At 42.8% G+C, this 18,427-nt stretch overlaps 1 protein-coding gene across 7 annotated transcripts in view; it reads left to right on the plus strand.

Annotated features, from left to right (window-relative positions):
- Window positions 1–18,427, plus strand: part of LOC106612426 (rho guanine nucleotide exchange factor 12) — an 88,605-nt gene that overhangs the window by 61,122 nt on the left and 9,056 nt on the right. For all 7 annotated transcript variants that reach the window (XM_045724341.1, XM_045724340.1, XM_045724345.1 and 4 more), the window contains 17 exons: window positions 1,679–1,786; window positions 2,112–2,249; window positions 6,986–7,081; window positions 7,323–7,433; window positions 7,611–7,709; window positions 10,359–10,401; window positions 10,750–10,855; window positions 11,159–11,296; window positions 11,469–11,501; window positions 12,372–12,486; window positions 12,593–12,701; window positions 13,217–13,435; window positions 14,725–14,869; window positions 15,140–15,172; window positions 15,446–15,600; window positions 17,901–18,047; window positions 18,156–18,241. In XM_045724341.1, coding sequence (XP_045580297.1) covers window positions 1,679–1,786; window positions 2,112–2,249; window positions 6,986–7,081; window positions 7,323–7,433; window positions 7,611–7,709; window positions 10,359–10,401; window positions 10,750–10,855; window positions 11,159–11,296; window positions 11,469–11,501; window positions 12,372–12,486; window positions 12,593–12,701; window positions 13,217–13,435; window positions 14,725–14,869; window positions 15,140–15,172; window positions 15,446–15,600; window positions 17,901–18,047; window positions 18,156–18,241 — 1,881 coding nt within the window. The remainder of the gene's footprint in view (window positions 1–1,678; window positions 1,787–2,111; window positions 2,250–6,985; window positions 7,082–7,322; window positions 7,434–7,610; window positions 7,710–10,358; window positions 10,402–10,749; window positions 10,856–11,158; window positions 11,297–11,468; window positions 11,502–12,371; window positions 12,487–12,592; window positions 12,702–13,216; window positions 13,436–14,724; window positions 14,870–15,139; window positions 15,173–15,445; window positions 15,601–17,900; window positions 18,048–18,155; window positions 18,242–18,427) is intronic.

Genomic DNA, 18,427 nt, shown 5'->3' on the forward strand with positions numbered 1-18,427 from the left:
AACTAATAGTTAGTGTGAGAATCTGTGGTTTTCTGTGAGTGCCATGATCAGGCCGATGAGTTTTCCCTGACTATGTAAGCTTACCAGGAAAACTCTGGGCCCAAGTTTTAATCTGAGCCAAACCATGATATTTCTTTCACCAAGGTAGCTGATCTGCATGTTCTGCTCTATTTCTGTAGACTGTATGTGTTGAAAACATGACAATATACACTACATGACTAAAAGTATGCGGACACCTGCTCGTCGAACATCTCATTCCAAAATCATGGGCATTAATATGGAGTTGGTCCCCCTTTGCTGCTATAACACCCTCCACTCTTTCGGGAAGGCTTTCCACTAGATGTCATAACATTGCTGCGGGGACTTGCTTCCATTCAGCCACGAGCATTAGTGAGGTCGGGCCCTGAAATTCGGGTAATTAGGCCTGGCTCATCCCAAAGGTGTTTGATGGGGTTGAGGTCAGGGCTCTGTGCAGGCCAGTCAAGTTCTTTCACATCGATCTCGACAAACCATTTCTATATCGACCTCGCTTTTGTGCAGAGTAGCATTGTCATGCTGAAACAAGAAAGGGTCTTCCCCAATCTGTTGCCACAAAATTGTAAGTACAGAATCGTCTAGAAGGTCATTGTATGCTGTAACGTTAAGATTTCCCTTCACTGGAACTAAGGAGCCTAGCTCGAACCATGAAAACAGCCCCAGACCATTAGTCCTCCTCCACCAAACTTTACAGTTGGCATTTGGGCAGGTAGCTGGCATCTGCCAAACCCAGATTTGTCCTTTAGACTGCCAGATGGTGAAGCGTGATTCATCACTCTAGAGAATGCGTTTCCACTGCTCCAGAGTCCAATGGCAGCAAGCTTTACACCATTCCAGCCAACACTTGGCATTGCGCTTGGTAATCTTAGGCTTGTGTGTGGCTCCTCAGCCATGGAAACCTATTTCATGAATCTCCCGACGAACGGTGCTTGTGCTGATGTTGCTTCGAGAGGCATTTTGGAACTCGGTATTGGGTGTTGCAACTGAGGACAGGCGTTTCAGCACTCTGTCGTCCCGTTCTGTGAGCTTGTGTAGCCTACCACTTCGCAGCTGAGCCGTTGTTGCTCCTAGATGTTTCCAATTCACAATAACAACACTTTCAGTTGACCGGGGCAGATGTAGCAGGGCAGAAATTTGACAAACTGACTTGTTGGAAAGGTAGCATCCTATGACGGTGCCATGTTGAAAGTCACTGAGCTCTTAAGGCCATTCTACTGCCAATGTTTGTCTATGGAGATTGCATGGCTGTATGCACCTGTCAGCAACAGGTGTGGTTGAAATAGCCTAATCCACTAATTTGAAGGGTTGTCCACATACTTTTGTATATATAGTGTAGATGTATGCTCCGAGTGGTGCAGCAGTCTAAGACACTGCATCGCAGTGCTAGAGGCATCACTACAGACCCTGGTTTGATTCCAGGCTGTATCACAACCGGCCGGGATTGGGAGTCCCATAGGGCGGTGCACAATTGGCCCAGCGTCGTTAGGGTTTGGCCGGGGTAGGCTGTCATTGTAAATAAGAATTTATTCTTAGATGACTTGCCTGGTTAAATTAAGGTTAAATATAACATAAAAAAAATAATATTTATTTTGGGGAATATTTATATTTACTGCACGTGACTGACTTTGATTTTAATTCTAAGGATGCCCTGCGATTGGGTGATGGAGATGATGGAAGCATGGTGGACATGGACCACACACCTTCCTCCAGTAGCAATGACCTCTCATGGAGTAGCAGTATGATGTCCCCTGTAAGTATCACTTTCAACTTCTGCTGGTGTGTGTGGGCATAGCTGTGGAGTAAATACATTAGTAGGGACAATGAATTAGTCAACTGTGATCTTAATCTCACGGAGGAGTACACCACAACCCAAACCCACAACCCACTTCCATGTCCCAAATGTGGGTTGTGCTCATCAGGGCATGCAACGGTAAACAAAAATGTGGGTTTATTAGACAGGTCCAGGTAATCCCTCCCTGTTTCAGGCCAGTTTCTTCCATTTGGTGCCTAATGAACAAGACCCAGGTTTAGCTAGATGAGTTTTTGATAGCTTACCCAATGTTATCAATTTGCAGGTTCTCCGTGGTTTTGCATCTGCCTCCCCGGAGAGCCTGTGCCAAAGAGACGTGTTGTCCTACCACAGCCCAAAGAGCACTCCCCGAGACAGCTTCAACTCCTGCCACTCCCCTGATCCAGAAGACACTCCAGACCTGGTAAGACTCAGACCTGGCTCATGTTCATTAGGGCATGCAACTGAAAACATTTCAAGTCAAAGTTTATTTGTCACGTGCGCTGATTACAACAGGTGTAGTAGACCTTACAGTGAAATGCTTACTTACAGGCTCTAACCAATAGTGCAAAAAAGGTATTAGGTAAACGATATGTAGGTAAAGAAATAAAACAACAGTAAAAAGACAGGCTATATACAGTAGCGAGGCTATATACAGTAGCGAGGCTACATACAGACACCGGTTAGTCAGGCTGATTGAGGTAGTAGGTAGATATGGTTAAAGTGACTATGTATATATGATGAACAGAGAGTAGCAGTAGTGTAAAAGAGGGGTTGGCGGGTGGTGGGTGGGACACAATGCAGATAGCCCGGTTAGCCAATGTCCGGTTAGCCAATGAGCACTGGTTGGTCGGCCCAATTGAGGTAGTATGTACATGAATGTATAGTTAACTTCTTTGGGCTAGGGGGCGGTATTTTCACGTCCGGAAGAAAAGTGTGCCCAAAGTAAACTGCCTGTTACTCAGGCCCAGAAGCTAGGATATGCATATTATTAGTAGATTTGGATAAAAAAACACTCTGAAGTTTCTAAAACTGTTTGAATGATGTCTGTGAGTATAACAGAACTTATTTGGCAGGCGAAACACCGAGGACAAACCAACCAGGATTTTTTTGTTGTTGAGGTCACTCTCTTGTCAATGGGTTTTCAATGGGAATCTAGATTTCTAAGGCACTTGCTGGCAGTTCCTATCGCTTCCACTGGATGTCAACAGTCTTTAGAAATTGGTTGATGTTTTTCCTTTGAGAAATGAAGAAGTAAGGCACTTCAGGAGGAGGGTCGAGTGAAGTGTACTGTTTGTTTGAGGCGCGTGACCTGAAAGCACACTCCACTTTGTTTTCGTCCTGAATTGAACACAGTTTATCCTGTCTTTTAAATTTTATTGATTATTTACGTTACAAAATACCTAAAGTTGTATTAAGAAAGTTGTTTGAAATGTCTGAATCAAGTTTACAGGTAACTTATTAGATACTTTGTAGTCATGTTGCGCGAGTTGGAACCGGTGTATTTTCAGAATCAAATGTGCCAAATAAATTGACATTTTGGGGATATAACGACAGAATTAATCGAACAAAAGGACAATTTGTGATGTTTAATGGACATATTGGAGTGCCAACAGAAGAAGATCTTCAAAGGTAAGGCATGAATTCTATGTTATTTCTGACTTTTGTTGTGCCTGGAGGGTTGAATTATGATTTTCATGTGTATGTTTGATGGGGTGCTGTCCTCAGATAATAGCATGGTTTGCTTTCGCCGTAAAGCCTTTTTGAAATCTGACACTGTGGCTGGATTAACTTGAAGTTCATCTTTAAACCGGTGTATAACACTTGTATGATTTATAAATTATTATTATGAGTATTTCTGTTTTTGAATTTGCCGCGCTGCTATTTCACTTGATGTTGTCAAATCAATCCCAGGATCACTAAAGAAGTTAGTGACTGTGCATATATGATAAACATAGAGTAGCAGCAGCGTAAAAAGAGGGGTTGGGGGGGGCGCGGTAGCACACAATGCAAATAGTCCAGGTAGCCATTTGATTACATGTTCAGGAGTCTTATGGCTTGGGGGTAAAAACTGTTGAGAATCCTTTTTGTCCTAGACTTGGCACTACGGTACTGCTTGCCATGCGGTAGTAGAGAGAACAGTCTATGACTGGGGTGGCTGGGGTCTTTGACAATTTTTAGGGCCTTCCTCTAACACCGCCTGGTGTAGAGGTGATGTACTGGGCCATACGCACTACCCTCTGTATTGCCTTGCGGTCAGAGGCCGAGCAGTTGCCGTACCAGGCAGTGATGCAACCAGTCAGGATGCTCTCGATGTTGCAGCTGTAGAACTTTTGAGGATCTCAACCCATGCCAAATCTTTTTAGTTTCCTGAGGGGGAATAGGCTTTGTCGTGCCCTCTTCACGACTGTCTTGGTGTGTTTGGACCATTTCTAGTTTGTTGTTGATCAGGACACCAAGGAACTTGAAGCTCTCAACCTGCTCCACTACAGCCCCGTCGATGAGAATGGGGGCATGCTCGGTCCTCCTTTTCCTGTAGTCCACAATCATTTCCTTAGTCTTGGTCACGTTGAGGAATAGGTTGTTATTCTGGTAACACCCGGCCAGGTTTCTGACTTCCTCCCTATAGGCTGTCTCATCGTTGTCGGTGATCAGGCCTACCACTGTTGTGTCGTCTGCAAACTTGATAATGGTGTTGGAGTCGTGCCTGGCCATGCAGTCGTGGGTGAACAGCGAGTACAGGAGGGGACTGAGCACGAACCCCTGGGGAGCTCCAGTGTTGAGGATCAACGTGGCAGATGTGTTGCTACCTACCCTCACCACCTGGGGGCAGCCCGTCAGGAAGTCCAGGATCCAGTTGCAGAGGGAGGTGTTTCGTCCCAGGATCCTTAGCTTAGTGTTGAGCTTTGAGGGTACTATGGTGTTGAGCGCTGAGCTGTAGTCAATGAATAGCATTCTCACGTAAGTGTTCCTTTTGTCCAGGTGGGAAAGGGCAGTTTGGAGTGCAATAGAGATTGCATCATCTGTTTGGGCGGTATGCAAATTGGAGTGGGTCTAGGGTTTCTGGGATAATGGTGTTGATGTGAGCCATTACCAACCTTTCAAAGCACTTCATGGCTACAGACGTGAGTGCTACGGGTCTGTAGTCATTTAGGCAGGTTGCCTTTGTGTTCTTGGGCACAGGGACTATGGTGGTCTGCTTGAAACATGTTGTTATTACAGACTTAATCAGGGACATGTTGAAAATGTCAGTGAAGACACCTGCCAGTTAGTCAGCAAATGCCCGGAGCACACGTCCTGGTAATCCGTCTGGCCCCGCATCCTTGTGTATGTTGACCTGTTTAACCTCTATGGGCTAGGTGGGACGCTAGCGTGCCACCCGTGGTGCACTCCATCAACAGCAGGTGCATTTCAAGAGCGGCAAATTTGAATCCAAATAAATGTCAAAATTCAAATTTTTCAAACATACAACTATTTTACACCCTTTGAAAGATAAACATCTCCTTAATCTAACCACGTTTTACGATTTCAAAAAGGTTTTACGGCGAAAGCATAAATTTAGAGTATGTTAGGACAGTACATTTACAAGAGTTGTGTGTAATGTTTTGTCAATTCAAAGACAGGGTCACCAAAACCATAAAACCAGCTAAAATGATGCACTAACCTTTTACAATCTCCATCAGATGACACTCCTAGGACATTATGTTAGACAATGCATGCATTTTTAGTTCTATCAAGTTCATATTTATATCCAAAAACAGTGTTTTACTATGGCATTGATGTTGAGGAAATCGTTTCCCTCCAATAACCGGCAGTCAAGTCAGCGTCACAAATTAAATAATTAAAATTAGAAAACATTGGTAAAATATTATATTGTCATTTAAAGAATTATAGATTTACATCTCTTGAACGCAATCAACTTGCCAGATTTAAAAATAACCTTACTGGGAAATCACACTTTGCAATAATCTGAGCACTGCGCCCAGAAAAATACGCGTTGCGATACAGACTAGACGTCATGTTGGGGAGATCTAAAATCGAAAATACTATGTAAATAATCCATTACCTTTGATTCTCTTCATCAGATGTCACTTCCAGGTATCACAGGTCCATAACGAATGTAGTTTTGTTCAAAAAAGCTCATCATTTATGTCCAAAAATCTCCGTCTTGTTAGCACATGATCTAAGCCAGCCGGACTTCTCGTCATGAACGAGGGGAAAAAATATATTTACGTTCGTTCAAACATGTCAAACGTTGTATAGCATAAATCATTAGGGCCTTTTTAACCAGAACATGAATAATATTCAAGGTGGACGAATGCATACTCTTTTATAACGTATTGGAACGAGGGTACCCAACATGAACTCGCGCGCCAGGTGTCTAATGGGCCATCATCGTTCCATGGCTCTTGTTAGGTCAGATCTCCCTCCAGAAGACTCAAAACACTTTGTAAAGGCTGGTGACATCTAGTGGAAGCAATAGGAAGTGCCAAAATATTCCTCAGCCCCTGTGTTTTTCAATGGGATAGGTTTAAAGGTAATACAACACATCAGGTATCCACTTCCTGTCAGAAAATGTCTCAGGGTTTTGCCTGCCAAATGAGTTCTGTTATACTCACAGACACCATTCAAACAGTTTTAGAAAATTTAGGGTGTTTTCTATCCATATGTAATAAGTATATGCATATTCTAGTTACTGGGTAGGAGTGGTAACCAGATTAAATCGGGTATGTTTTTTTATCCAGCCGTGTCAATACTGCCCCCTAGCCCTAACAGGTTAAAGGTCTTACTCACGTCAGCTACGGAGAGCGTGGTCACACAGACGCCTGGAACAGCTGATGCTCTCATGCATGCCTCAGGGTTGCTTGCCTCGAAGCGAGCATAGAAGTGATTTAGCTCGTCTGGTAGGCTCGTCGTGGGTAAAACAAAAATGGCATTTCTTATTGGACAAGGCCAGGTAGTCCTTGTCTGTTTCAGTCAATTTTCTTCCATTTGGTGTCTAATGAACATGACCCATGCCCTGCAGATGTGGCGCCACCTTCATTAAACACCCCTTTGATGGTAGATGTGGTTGGCCACTTCAGTGAAAGGAGCAGTCGATGCTCAATGAGTGAGAGATCTAAGTGTTGTGTGTTCCTCCTCGCCTCCCCCCTCCTCCAGGACTCCCTGTCCCCCTCCACTGTCAGCAGCCCCTCATGCTTCGTCTCCCAGATCATTGGAGCTGAGGACGACTACTTTGGCTCTGATCAGGAACAGGTAGGCCCTAAATACATCCAAAATAAGGGAAAACATATAACTTATTTGGTTTTGATTTATTTGCTATTGATCGAAAACGTTTTTTTTTTTTTTACATTCTTTACAGAAACAGTGGAGCATGCAAGGGCATGTCCCAAAAAAATCTGGTCGTAAAAGGGTGACAGTCTGACAAGCCTCACTGAGAGGATTTTCTAACAAGGTCAAGCTAGCTCATAACACACACACACTGTGTGTATTTCAGGTCAATGGCCAGTGCAGCTGTTTCCAGAGCATGGAGCTGCTCAAGTCCAGACCTGCCCACCTGGCAGCGTTCCTGCATCATGTCGTCTCCCAGTTTGACCCTGCACCGCTGGTAAGAGTCCACACACACACTCACTCACCTGACCATGTTTGTGTTGTGACCAGTTACAGACAACAATAGAAGTTTATAAAAAATAAAAGGGATATCAGTGCAGTGCTGACACAAAGACATAATGGTGTACAACGTGTTTGTCATCTGTCATTGATCATGAGAAACGTTTCTCTTTAGCTCTGCTACCTCTACGCTGACCTGTGCAAGCAGACCAACTCCAAAGAAACCAGACGGGTGTTCATGGACTTCCACAACTTCTTCATCGACCGGGGAGCTGTGAGTAGAGTTGAGCTAGCCTACATCTGGGCCGATATTTACCAAGAGTCTGAGTTGGTGTGCTGGTCTAAGATCAGGTACTCCCTGTCCATATAATCATATAAGCATTCCTACTCTGAGACTATTTGTGAATACAGGCCTTGTAGTCTGAAGCGGCTTTCATCCACAGTCAGTACAGGATCACAACTAGCTTTTACCCAAACTGCAGGCCCAAGCCAGCACAGACTTGCACTGTTGTTATTACACAAATCCCACAGAGCTGTGGCAGAAGCAGTGGTGTGAAGTACTTAAGTAAAAGTACTACTTAAGTCGTTTTTTGGGGTATCTTTACTTTTCTTTACTATTTGTATTTTTGACAACTTTTGCTTCACTACATTCCTAAAGAAAATAATGTACTTTTTACTCCATACATTTTCCCTGACACGCAAAAGTATTCATTACATTTTGAATGCTTAGCAGGACAGGAAAATGGTCCAATTCACTCACTTATCAAGAGGTCATCCCTACTGCCTCTGATCTGACGGACTCACTAAACACATACTTTATTTGTAAATTATGTCTGACTGTTGGAGTGTGCCATCTGGTTTGCTTAACTCTTACATCTAGACGTTCCGCTAGCGGAACACCTGCTCCAATATCCAATGATGGGCGTTGCGCGAAATACAAATTCCTCTAAAATCCGAAAACTTCAATTTTTCAAACATGACTATTTCCCAGCATTTAAAAGACAAGACTCTCCTTTATCTAACCACACTGTCCGATTTCAAAAAGGCTTTACAGCGAAAGCAAAAAATTAGATTATGTCAGCAGAGTACCAAGCCAGAAATAATCAGACACCCATTTTTCAAGCTAGCATATAATGTCACGAAAACCCAGAAGACAGCTAAATGCAGCACTAACCTTTTACAAACTTCATCAGATGACACACCTAGGACATCATGTTACACACAGCATGCATTCTTTTGTTCAATAAAGGTCATATTTATATATAAAAACAGCATTTTACATCGGCGTCTGACGTTGACTAACTATTTTCCCCTCAAATGCGTTCCGGGAAACAGTGCATCATTCCCTTTATTACTATTCGAATTTTTTTTTTAAAATTTATATTGTCAATCTAACATTTATAGATGAATATCTATTGAGAACACCTGTCATACCAGATTTTAAATTAACTTTACTGGGTAATCACACTTTGCGATAAAAGGAGATGCGATACTCAGAAAATGAGCCTGGAAAACTAGCGCCGCGCCATCTTGGCACAATCGCAAGTCACATCTGATCTTGTATAATATTGTCAATAATCGCCTACCTTTAGTTGTCTTCATCAGAAAGCACTTCCAGGAATCCCAGGTCCACAACAGATGTATTTTCGGTCGAAAAAGTCCATAATTCATGTTCCATTAGCCTGCTGTTGGTAGCGTGTCCTAGGGCTATCTCCAAATGCTCCGACGTGCGCGGGACAGTAGTTTCGGAAAATGTACTTTTTACTTCCTCTAGGTTCGTTCAAACGTTTTAAAACATTCATCTTCAGGGCCTGTAACACCAAGAGAGCCAATAAGATTCGACGGGGACGATTGCAGAGTGTTTTGAAACGTTTCCAAAGGTGGGGGTAGACAGGGCCGCCGACGTCATAATGGTGATGGCCCATCCCCTGTGACCAATTTCCAATGCGTCTCATTCACTGAGTTTCGACTGTATAAGGCTCAAACCACTGTGAAAAGACTGGGGACATCTAGTGGAAGCAATAGGAAGTGCTCAGTGAACCATTGCTCACGGTGTGATTAATAGGCAAAGTGATGAAGTCGAGTCCACAATTCAGAACTCCACTTCCTGTTTCAAGCGGTCTCGGGGTTTTGACTGCCATATGAGTTCTGTTATACTCACAGACACCATTCAAACAGTTTTAGAAACTTTAGGGTGTTTTCTATCCATATATAATAAGTATATGCATGTCCTAGCTTCTGAGTTTGATTAGTAGGCCGTTGAAAATGGGAACGAATTTTTTTCAAAATGCGCTGTGGCGCCCCCTATCCTAGGGTATCCTTAAGAGGTTTTAATATAAGCAATTTTTTATTATTTGTATATTTACTTTTAATACTTAAATATATTTAAAACCAAATACTTGTGGACTTAGTAGTAGCTTAATGGGTGACTTCCAGTTTTAATTGAGTCATTTTCTATTAAGGTATCTTTACTTAAGTGTGATAATTGGGTACTTTTTCCACCACTGGGCAGAAGTCCTGGTCTCCCCCACAATATGCAACACTAATGTTATTTTACAGCAGTGTGTTTTGTGTGATTAGTTTTTTCTGTCAGGAGTCCCCTCTCCCTATGGTAAAACATTTCTCCTCAGCTGGAACCGTCATTTCTCTGATCCACCGTTCTGTTGATTCCCAATACAATATATTATGCTGCCTAAGACCGATAAGACTACTTGAAGGACCCTGAAATGTTCTTGTCTAGTTTGATTTCTTATACGCTACTAACACACACAGAGCATACATTTAGGAATTGTTCAGCACGTATCAGGTGTTTAAATGTTTTTTTTTTAATGTTAAGTATTTTTACTCTGGTGTTTCGGTAAGCCACATATAAACAAGTCTGGCTTTGTTAATTCCCGTCTGAATGTGTCTTATTTTCATACAGAATTTAAAAGTGGCTGTTCCCGAGTCCCTATCCTCTGACCTTGGTGAGTATTTGTGGCTTTCCTTTCATTTCCATTAGTTTCCCTGGCTGACAAATCCATGCCAAGTTATTTCTGGTTATATTGAGGATTGCCTATTGTTATCTAATGGAATTCCAAATATAGCCGACTCAAGTTTCCTTACTTCAACCCTGTAATAGCAGCATTATCTCAGTGCCTCCAAGTGTGTGGTAGGTTGTTTAACCCATCTACCTAATACTACTATCCCACATCAGGTGTTAAGACATCGAACAAAGTGATTTATATGAGAATTGCACATTTGAATTCTCACCTTGATAAGCTGTATTTGGTGCCCCCCCACTTCCTAACTGTGTTGTGTGGTGGCTGTTGAAGACCGGAGGAGGACAGAGCTAATCCCTGAGGAGCTGAACAGACAGTACGTCCAGATGGTGCAGGACACCCAGCTCCCTGACATCCAAAGGAACCTGGAGGACTTCAGGTCAGTCACCTTGCTCACGCTCTTCCAAGATGGCCGCCTTTCCCATTGGTGCCCATGTGTTAGTCATATGTAAAGATAGATGCAAGTGTGTCTTACTTGTAGATAGTATAGCTGTTTGTCTTTATAAACACTCAGTGCTGGTCTTATACGATGCTGGGCTTATAAATGTACACTATAAGTTGGCATAAGCCTGCTGTAAGATATAATCATGTTATAAGTATGGTATAAATTGATGTAAGCATGATATTAGTTATTATAAGCATACTTTAAGTGGGATCTGACACTGGTTTGTGGGGTGTGCAGGCAGAAGCGCAGTATGGGCCTAACCCTGGCGGAGGGGGAACTGGCCCGGCTGGACACGGAGCGCGTCAGAGACCGGGTAGCACTGGAGAGAGAACGCGCTTGTGCTGAAAACATCATCACCAAGATAGAGGATGTTCTGTTAGTAGCCACACTCCGTTTCACTTGCTGTTATGTTTTAATTGAGGCTGAAAATGTATTGATTGGAAATGTACTACATTTGTCTGATTGTTTGATCTTATATTTGTACTCTGTTTAAATAGTTTTCTGTGTAATAGAATTTGTTCTAATGGAATGTCTTGCCATATTTTAGGTTGACAACTCAATCCACAGAGGAGGAGAAATGGTGAGAGGATTCTCTTTTGTTTATCCATAGGAAAGAACCGATATGGGCCATACACATTTAACACTATCCATAGATTTTAGTCAGTGTGATGTTTTGGGGATTGTCAATAAAAGATGTTATGGTCACATGCTCAGACTGGAGACCATGATCGTGTTCAGTAAGGCACAACGTAGCAAAACGTTTTGCAGCCAGAAAAAAAAAAAAAACATTGTTATTGGACAAATTCATGTAGAACCTACCTGTCCCACTAAACACAATATATGGTGAAGTGCACTGCACTCCTTGAGGGGTTTGAGACACTTAGGGTCGTTACAGACTCTTGGTTTTTCTAACCACTATCTGTGTCATTTCTACTCCATGTCAGACTGGAGACCAACACTGTAGTTTCAGTTCATTACCATGAAAGAGGACAAGAACATCACATTAGATGATTTTGAGGTTGAGCAGTTACAATGCGACGTCTGTTGTAATGTTATGTGTAGAGTATCTCTTTGCCAGGGGGGGCAATCTAGCTACATGAGTTCTTGGCCAACCTCTTTAATGAAAAATGACATTTCACTAGTTCGTCTAGATTCATGAGGGACTATTTCCGACATTGTGTAACAGCCTTATTTCAAATGCCATATGGTCCCGGCATATCCCAGATGATTAATGAATGGACACGACATCTTTCCGCCGTCGTCACTTGTTTTCGTGGCATATGGTCGAAGCCACACTAAAGACACGTCAACATGTAGTTCACTTCAAATGACTCCCAATCTGTTCCACACACACATATATATATATATATATATATATATATATATAACAGAGAATATGGCAATTTAATTTGTCTCTAAATCCTGAATTATCATTGGTCTGTTGTTGCAGCACTACTATGCAGTATGTCATCCTCACGTACATGAAGCACCTTGGCGTGAAAGTCAAAGAGCCACGCGGCCTAGAGTCCAAATGGGTCCGCATCAACTTCCTCCCCAAGATCAAGGTATGAGCTTACACTGAACCCTCCGCTAACCTAGCTCCGTTTAATTAAATGTCACTCCTACTTTATCTCTCTTACTGACTGATCATGTGATGCCTGTGATGAACAGAAGAGCATCAAGACCGAGAAGGAGGGAGGGGAGGAGAAGGTGAAACGAACCAGGTTTCCCAGCATCCTCGGGCCTCCTCGCCGGCCCAGCCGCGTCGACCCCACGTCCGGTGAGTCTGTCTGCGTTATAAAGCACACTGGCCTTCATTTTGTCATTTAAGATAACCAACAGTGACCAACACTACTATACTATAGGTCTCCCAATTTACTGAACCCCTGGAGAGTCACTTTGTATTGGTAGATGGTCATCATCACCCACATTCGAAACAAGTCATCTTGTTACTATGAAAAAAGGGAGGACTGGTAGCAAATAGTATTGACTCCTGCTACCTCTCTTTGTGTCTGTCTTGACTGTTTTTATTTTATTTTTACCTTTATTTAACTAGGCAAGTCAGTTAAGAACAAATTCTTATTTTCAATGACGGCCTAGGAACAGTGGGTTAACTGCCTTGTTCAGGGGCAGAACGACAAATTTGAACCTTGTCAGCTCAGGGATTCAAACTTGCAACCTTTCGGTTACAAGTCCAACGCTGTAACCACTAGGCTGCGCTGCCGCCCCAAACTGTATGTGGGATTCCTGCCTGTCTCTCTGACTGATTACCTGCCTGTCTGTCTGTGTGAGCAGTTGGCAAGGCCATGGACATCAACAAGCCACGGCCCCAGAAGCAGCTGTCCCAGCCCAGCCTGGGGGCCCTGGAGCACCTGGAGGCGGGTCGCTTGAGGGCCAGTCAGTCCAGCGAGGGCTCAGAGCTCATACATTCCTCCTCGACCAACGCCACCTCGCCAACCAACAGCACCACCAACAACAACGCCTCTGACGGAGGCAGCAGAGACTCTGAGTTTGGTGCGACCCTGAACTACCACATACTGTACTAGATTCTAGCTAGTACATACCTACTAAACTCCCTAGCTAGCACACTTCCCACATACTCAATTCTAAACCAAGTACACTAGTCTCTAGACTACATACTGAATCAAGCGCAAGTAACGCAAGACCAAATACGCTCCCCATAGTGTTTGAGAAGCACGGTTTGTCTGCGGTATTTTCCTCTTTAGCTAAATTCCTGAATCCCGACATCATCTCTGACACTTTGTATTTGGTTTAATGTCCTAATTGTTAGCTGTCAATGTTGCCTATTCGTTTTGGGTCATTGTAGCTGTAGTAGAGCTGGGCGATATGTACCAAAATCGCGATTAATTTACCCATTTTTTGTGATAGTGAAAAACTGATAAAAAATGTTTGGGGGGGTATGGACAAAAAGTAATATCACAATAAATGTAACTATTTTGTGTAATTTTTTTATGGACAGGTACTTTATAATAGTGGCAGTTTTTTTCCAGTGCCAAATAAGACAACTGAGATGGTATCATATGATTTTTAAAAAGTTAGCTATTTCATCTAACATATCCAGGAAATTCATGATTTATATTTTGCAACCTGTTGCAGCTCTTCAGAGATTTTGCTGGCATCTTTGTGCATATTGGCCTATAAGCTACAGTATATTATTCACCACTTGTGGAAGTTGGAATCAGTAATTGTAGGCTAATGTCCGACAAACACTTTCCACTGCTAGGCCTAGGCTACTTGATGTAGGCATATTCATTGCAAATGGTGCGCTTGGCTTCCCTCCGCGGCGCATCAAAACCATACTACACTACAGCATACTCTGGTTGTAAAGTGGTGCCATGAACTCAATATTAAGAGGTGAGAAATACATAATCTATTCACAGAAAGTTATGATTCTCCTCTCTGTAACTAGAACAACAGTAGTTTCTTTGAAAACTGTCTTTTCCCTGTAGTAGCGTTTTGAGCAACGGTCATATGCTTGTGTTTCTCAGAATGCATCTCTACCACCTCCATGTCACAGTGTGGAGAAGGAGTGAGAGTCAGCAGCCGACAGCGAAATACTTTCATATCAGGAATCAACATAGTGCATAGGCTATTACTGTCGACCAAATAATGGTTTTAGAACAATCTACAGAAACGTTGTGTAGCTAAATCAGACAGAAGCAAAATGCTTGGGTTAGAGGAAGGCAATTTTTGGTTTATCGTCCCCGCTCTAAGCTGGACTAATGGTCTGATAGTTGTACAGTGTAACTGATCTCCCGCTGTGTCTCTCTCTCTCCTCTCAGTTGGGACCCCTAACTCTGCCTTCCCCAAACTGAGTGAGGGTCTTGGAGACCTGGACAGTCTAGAGTACGCTCCAAACACACACTTTGACTACAGCCTGAGCCCCTATAGCCTGGACCAGCTACAGGAGGAGGACAGGGAGAGCGGGTAAGATGGACCCCAAGCAGGGGAAAGCATAGGGCCTAGGAACCAGTCAAAAGTAGTGCACTAAATAGGGAATAGGGTACCATTTTAAACCTTTTCTTTTTATCTACCCTCTGAAATGTATATTATTTACCCCTATTGTGGACAGTTTATTTTTTGTTTTTTTTGATTTTTTTTTAGGTTTGACATTGTAGTTGTTTCATGCAGGCAGAGTATGAGTATGTGAAGCTTTGTCATGCAGGACACGTAGTTAATCGTTTCCTCTTGTTTCAGAATTCTTGAAGGAACACCCAAGGCTATCAGAAGGTGAGTATTTTCTGTTCTGTGTTTTGACCTACTTGGCCTACTACTACTTCTGATAAAGGCAATGGTCAGATAGTTTATTAGAGTTTTTAGTCAGTGCCCTAAACCTCTTCGGACAAAATGTGGATTACTTTTATCAGAAGTGCTGTGGTTAGAAACTGAGTTTTTCGATATTTCCTAACATCTTCTGTTATATTTTGTGACTCCATTTATCTTAATCAGATGGTGTATTTAAGGTTGTAACCAGTCTCGTAACTGCTGCTGCCTATCTCCCAGGTTGGATGGCCTTGGTTCTACAGATGTGCAGAGTGAAGACGACCAAGGAGGCACTGACTCTGAGCACGACCCCCTCAACTGGCAGCAGCTGGTGGGACGTGAGGTCCTGGCTGGACTCCAGCCCCACGAGATCAAGAGACAGGAAGTCATAAATGGTAACTTGCTGTTCGAATTGTAATATAAATAAATGGGGCCCCTGTAACCTGACCAGGGAAAAACTCTGGGCCCTAGTGATTGGCTTTACATGATTTGGAAAAACCCAGGGCCCTGTACATACTGAATGTCTGTGTTAGTCATTCACTCTTTTAGATAGGCAGATTATTGTTCAGTAGGAATAATCACTGTGTTAACCGCTTACACTCCTGGGAATTGGCCTATATGTATAAGTCTAAATTTAAATGTGTCTTACAGAAGAAATATGGAAAGCGTATGCATAAACATGGTAGCAATCAAAAGTGAACAGTTTGGAGATTGTTGAAAAATTATTATTAAAGGTGAGGACAAAACAGATAATCTGACAAGACTGAATCCAAACATTACATTGTTGATTTTGTGTATTTTACATTTACTCTACACTTCGAGGAATTTGTTCATAACACAATCATACATTTAATCTGGATGCATTCAGTAACATAAGAATATTCATGGGAAACTTGGGGTATGTTCAACATAAGACAAATGAAAATGACAAGGGTTTGTGTGAGCGGTCTAACTGGTGTCTCCAAGTGTGAACAGGTCCTATGTAATTTCAACTCAATGAATAGTCTTCAACTATAAGGTGCTATTTTGAGCTCTCCTAGCTGGGCCGTTGAGGTGCGAGAGCAAGCAGACTTGTAGTTGTTTTCTTTGGATCACAGCCCTGCATCCCTGCCTTTACACAATTACTATTGTTGTTTAACGCATTCAGAAAACAAATGACATTTTCTTTGCAAATAGTCTGGGTAGCCATTTGATTACATGTTCAGGAGTCTTATGGCTTGGAAGCTGTTTAGAAGCCTTTTGGACCTAGAATTGGTGCTCTGGTACCGCTTGTCGTGCGGTAGCCAAGAGAACAGTCTATGACTAGGGTGGATGGAGCCTTTTACGATTGTTAGGTATAGAGGTCCTGGATGGCAGGAAGCTTGGCCCCAGTAATGTACTGGGCCATATGCACTAACCTCTGTAGTGCCTTGCGGTCGGAGGCCGAGCAGTTGCCATACCAGGCAGTGATGCAACCCGTCAGGATGCTCTCGATGTTGCAGCTGTAAAATCTTTTGAGGATCTGAGGACCCATGACCAATCTTTTCATTCCCCTGAGGGGTAGTAGGTTTTGTCGTTCCCTCTTCACGACTGTCTTGGTGTGCTTGGACCATGTTAGTTTGTTGTTGATGTGGACGCCAAGGAACTTGAAGCTCTCAACCTGCTCCACTACAGCCCCGTCAGTGAGAATGGGGGCGTGCTCAATCCTCTATTCCTGTAGTCCACAATCATGTCCTTTGTCTTGATCACGTTAAGGGAGAGGTTGTTGTCCTGGCACCACATGGTCAAGTCTCTGACCACCTCCCTATAGGCTGTCTCATCGTTGTCAGTGATCAGGCCTAAAACGGTCCATTATATATCGCAATCTGGTCAGGTAGGCATCGTTTGAAAGCGTGTTCTATTGCCAACATGGCTAGCTAAATTACAAAATACAATCTCAGTGTTGGGCTTTCTCAAGGCAATTCAGAGAAGCAGATTGTAATTTTGGTGTGAGTAGAGTCACGAGTGCATTCAGATGCGTTTTCGCCGCCAAATTTCTTCACAACCCAGGGTATGACGCCATGTCATCTTGTAACTACATCAAGCGTTGTGATCATAAATGTTGGCACTGTATATTAAATGAGTTTGTAAATATGAAGTGCACATTTGGACTGAAAGGGGTTTGGCTTGCTTGTATGACATCAAAGTGGTGTATATATTCTAATCCTCAATGTCTCATCTTTCAAAATACATCAAGTCCTCTTTATGTAATCATTTATATACAGCATTTCCCTCACTCAAGACGACAACAAAAAATATGCAAAAGTTGGCCAGTTAGGGGGAGGGATGGGGGCAACTGCTTAGAACCACTGTCAATAAAAAACAGTACTGTGCTGTGAAGCAGAGACCCTGAGCTCTGACATCATGTATAACATGTTACTGTTCAGCCAATGCGTCCCAATTTAGGCACTTATCAGTGTCCAAATCTGCTATTTGAACCCGTCTACGAGTGTTAAGTGTTAAGAGTGCAATCAAACAACTCAATCAAACAAACCTTTATTCGTATATCACTTTTACAAATGCATCTTTCCCAGTAGGAACCTTGGCCAAAACCCCCCAAAAACAAGCTGAAATACCCGTTCTCATTATTACTCTTTATCGGCCTTTTATGGTTGTCTAATGTAGTCATTTATCAGTATGTGTCTGCAATAGTGATTAGAGCTGTCTGTGTCTACAGAGCTGTTCTACACTGAGAGGGCCCACCTGCGGATGCTCAAAGTGCTGGATAACATCTTCTACCAGAAGCTCACCAGAGAGGGCATACTGCCTGCTGCCGACATCAAGAACATCTTCACCAACCTGGAGGACATTGTTCAACTGCATGGTACTTGCACGCATGGACATAAGCGCACACACAGGCATGTATATGCATGTACGCACACATACACACACAGAATGACCCTCTTACATTCCCTTTCATTTTGAATTTCAGTTTGGATATCTGAGCAAATGGTAACAATTCGGAAAAGGAACGAGACGTCCGTAATCGACCAAATAGGAGACGACTTGCTGTCCTGGGTGAGTACAGCTCTTATTTTTTTTATTTTGAAGCCTTTTCCCCAATGGAATATGATTTATGTAATAATTGTGTTGTTGGAGAGAAGTGTCTCTCTCGCTCTCTCACAATCCACAAAAGCGGTGCCATTGCCTGAAATTCCTTTTCACTGCAGAATAAACTTCCACTTTTTGTTGTTGTATGGGATT

The sequence above is a fragment of the Salmo salar genome, chromosome ssa09, assembly GCF_905237065.1.
Source record: "Salmo salar chromosome ssa09, Ssal_v3.1, whole genome shotgun sequence".
NCBI lineage: Eukaryota > Metazoa > Chordata > Actinopteri > Salmoniformes > Salmonidae > Salmo > Salmo salar.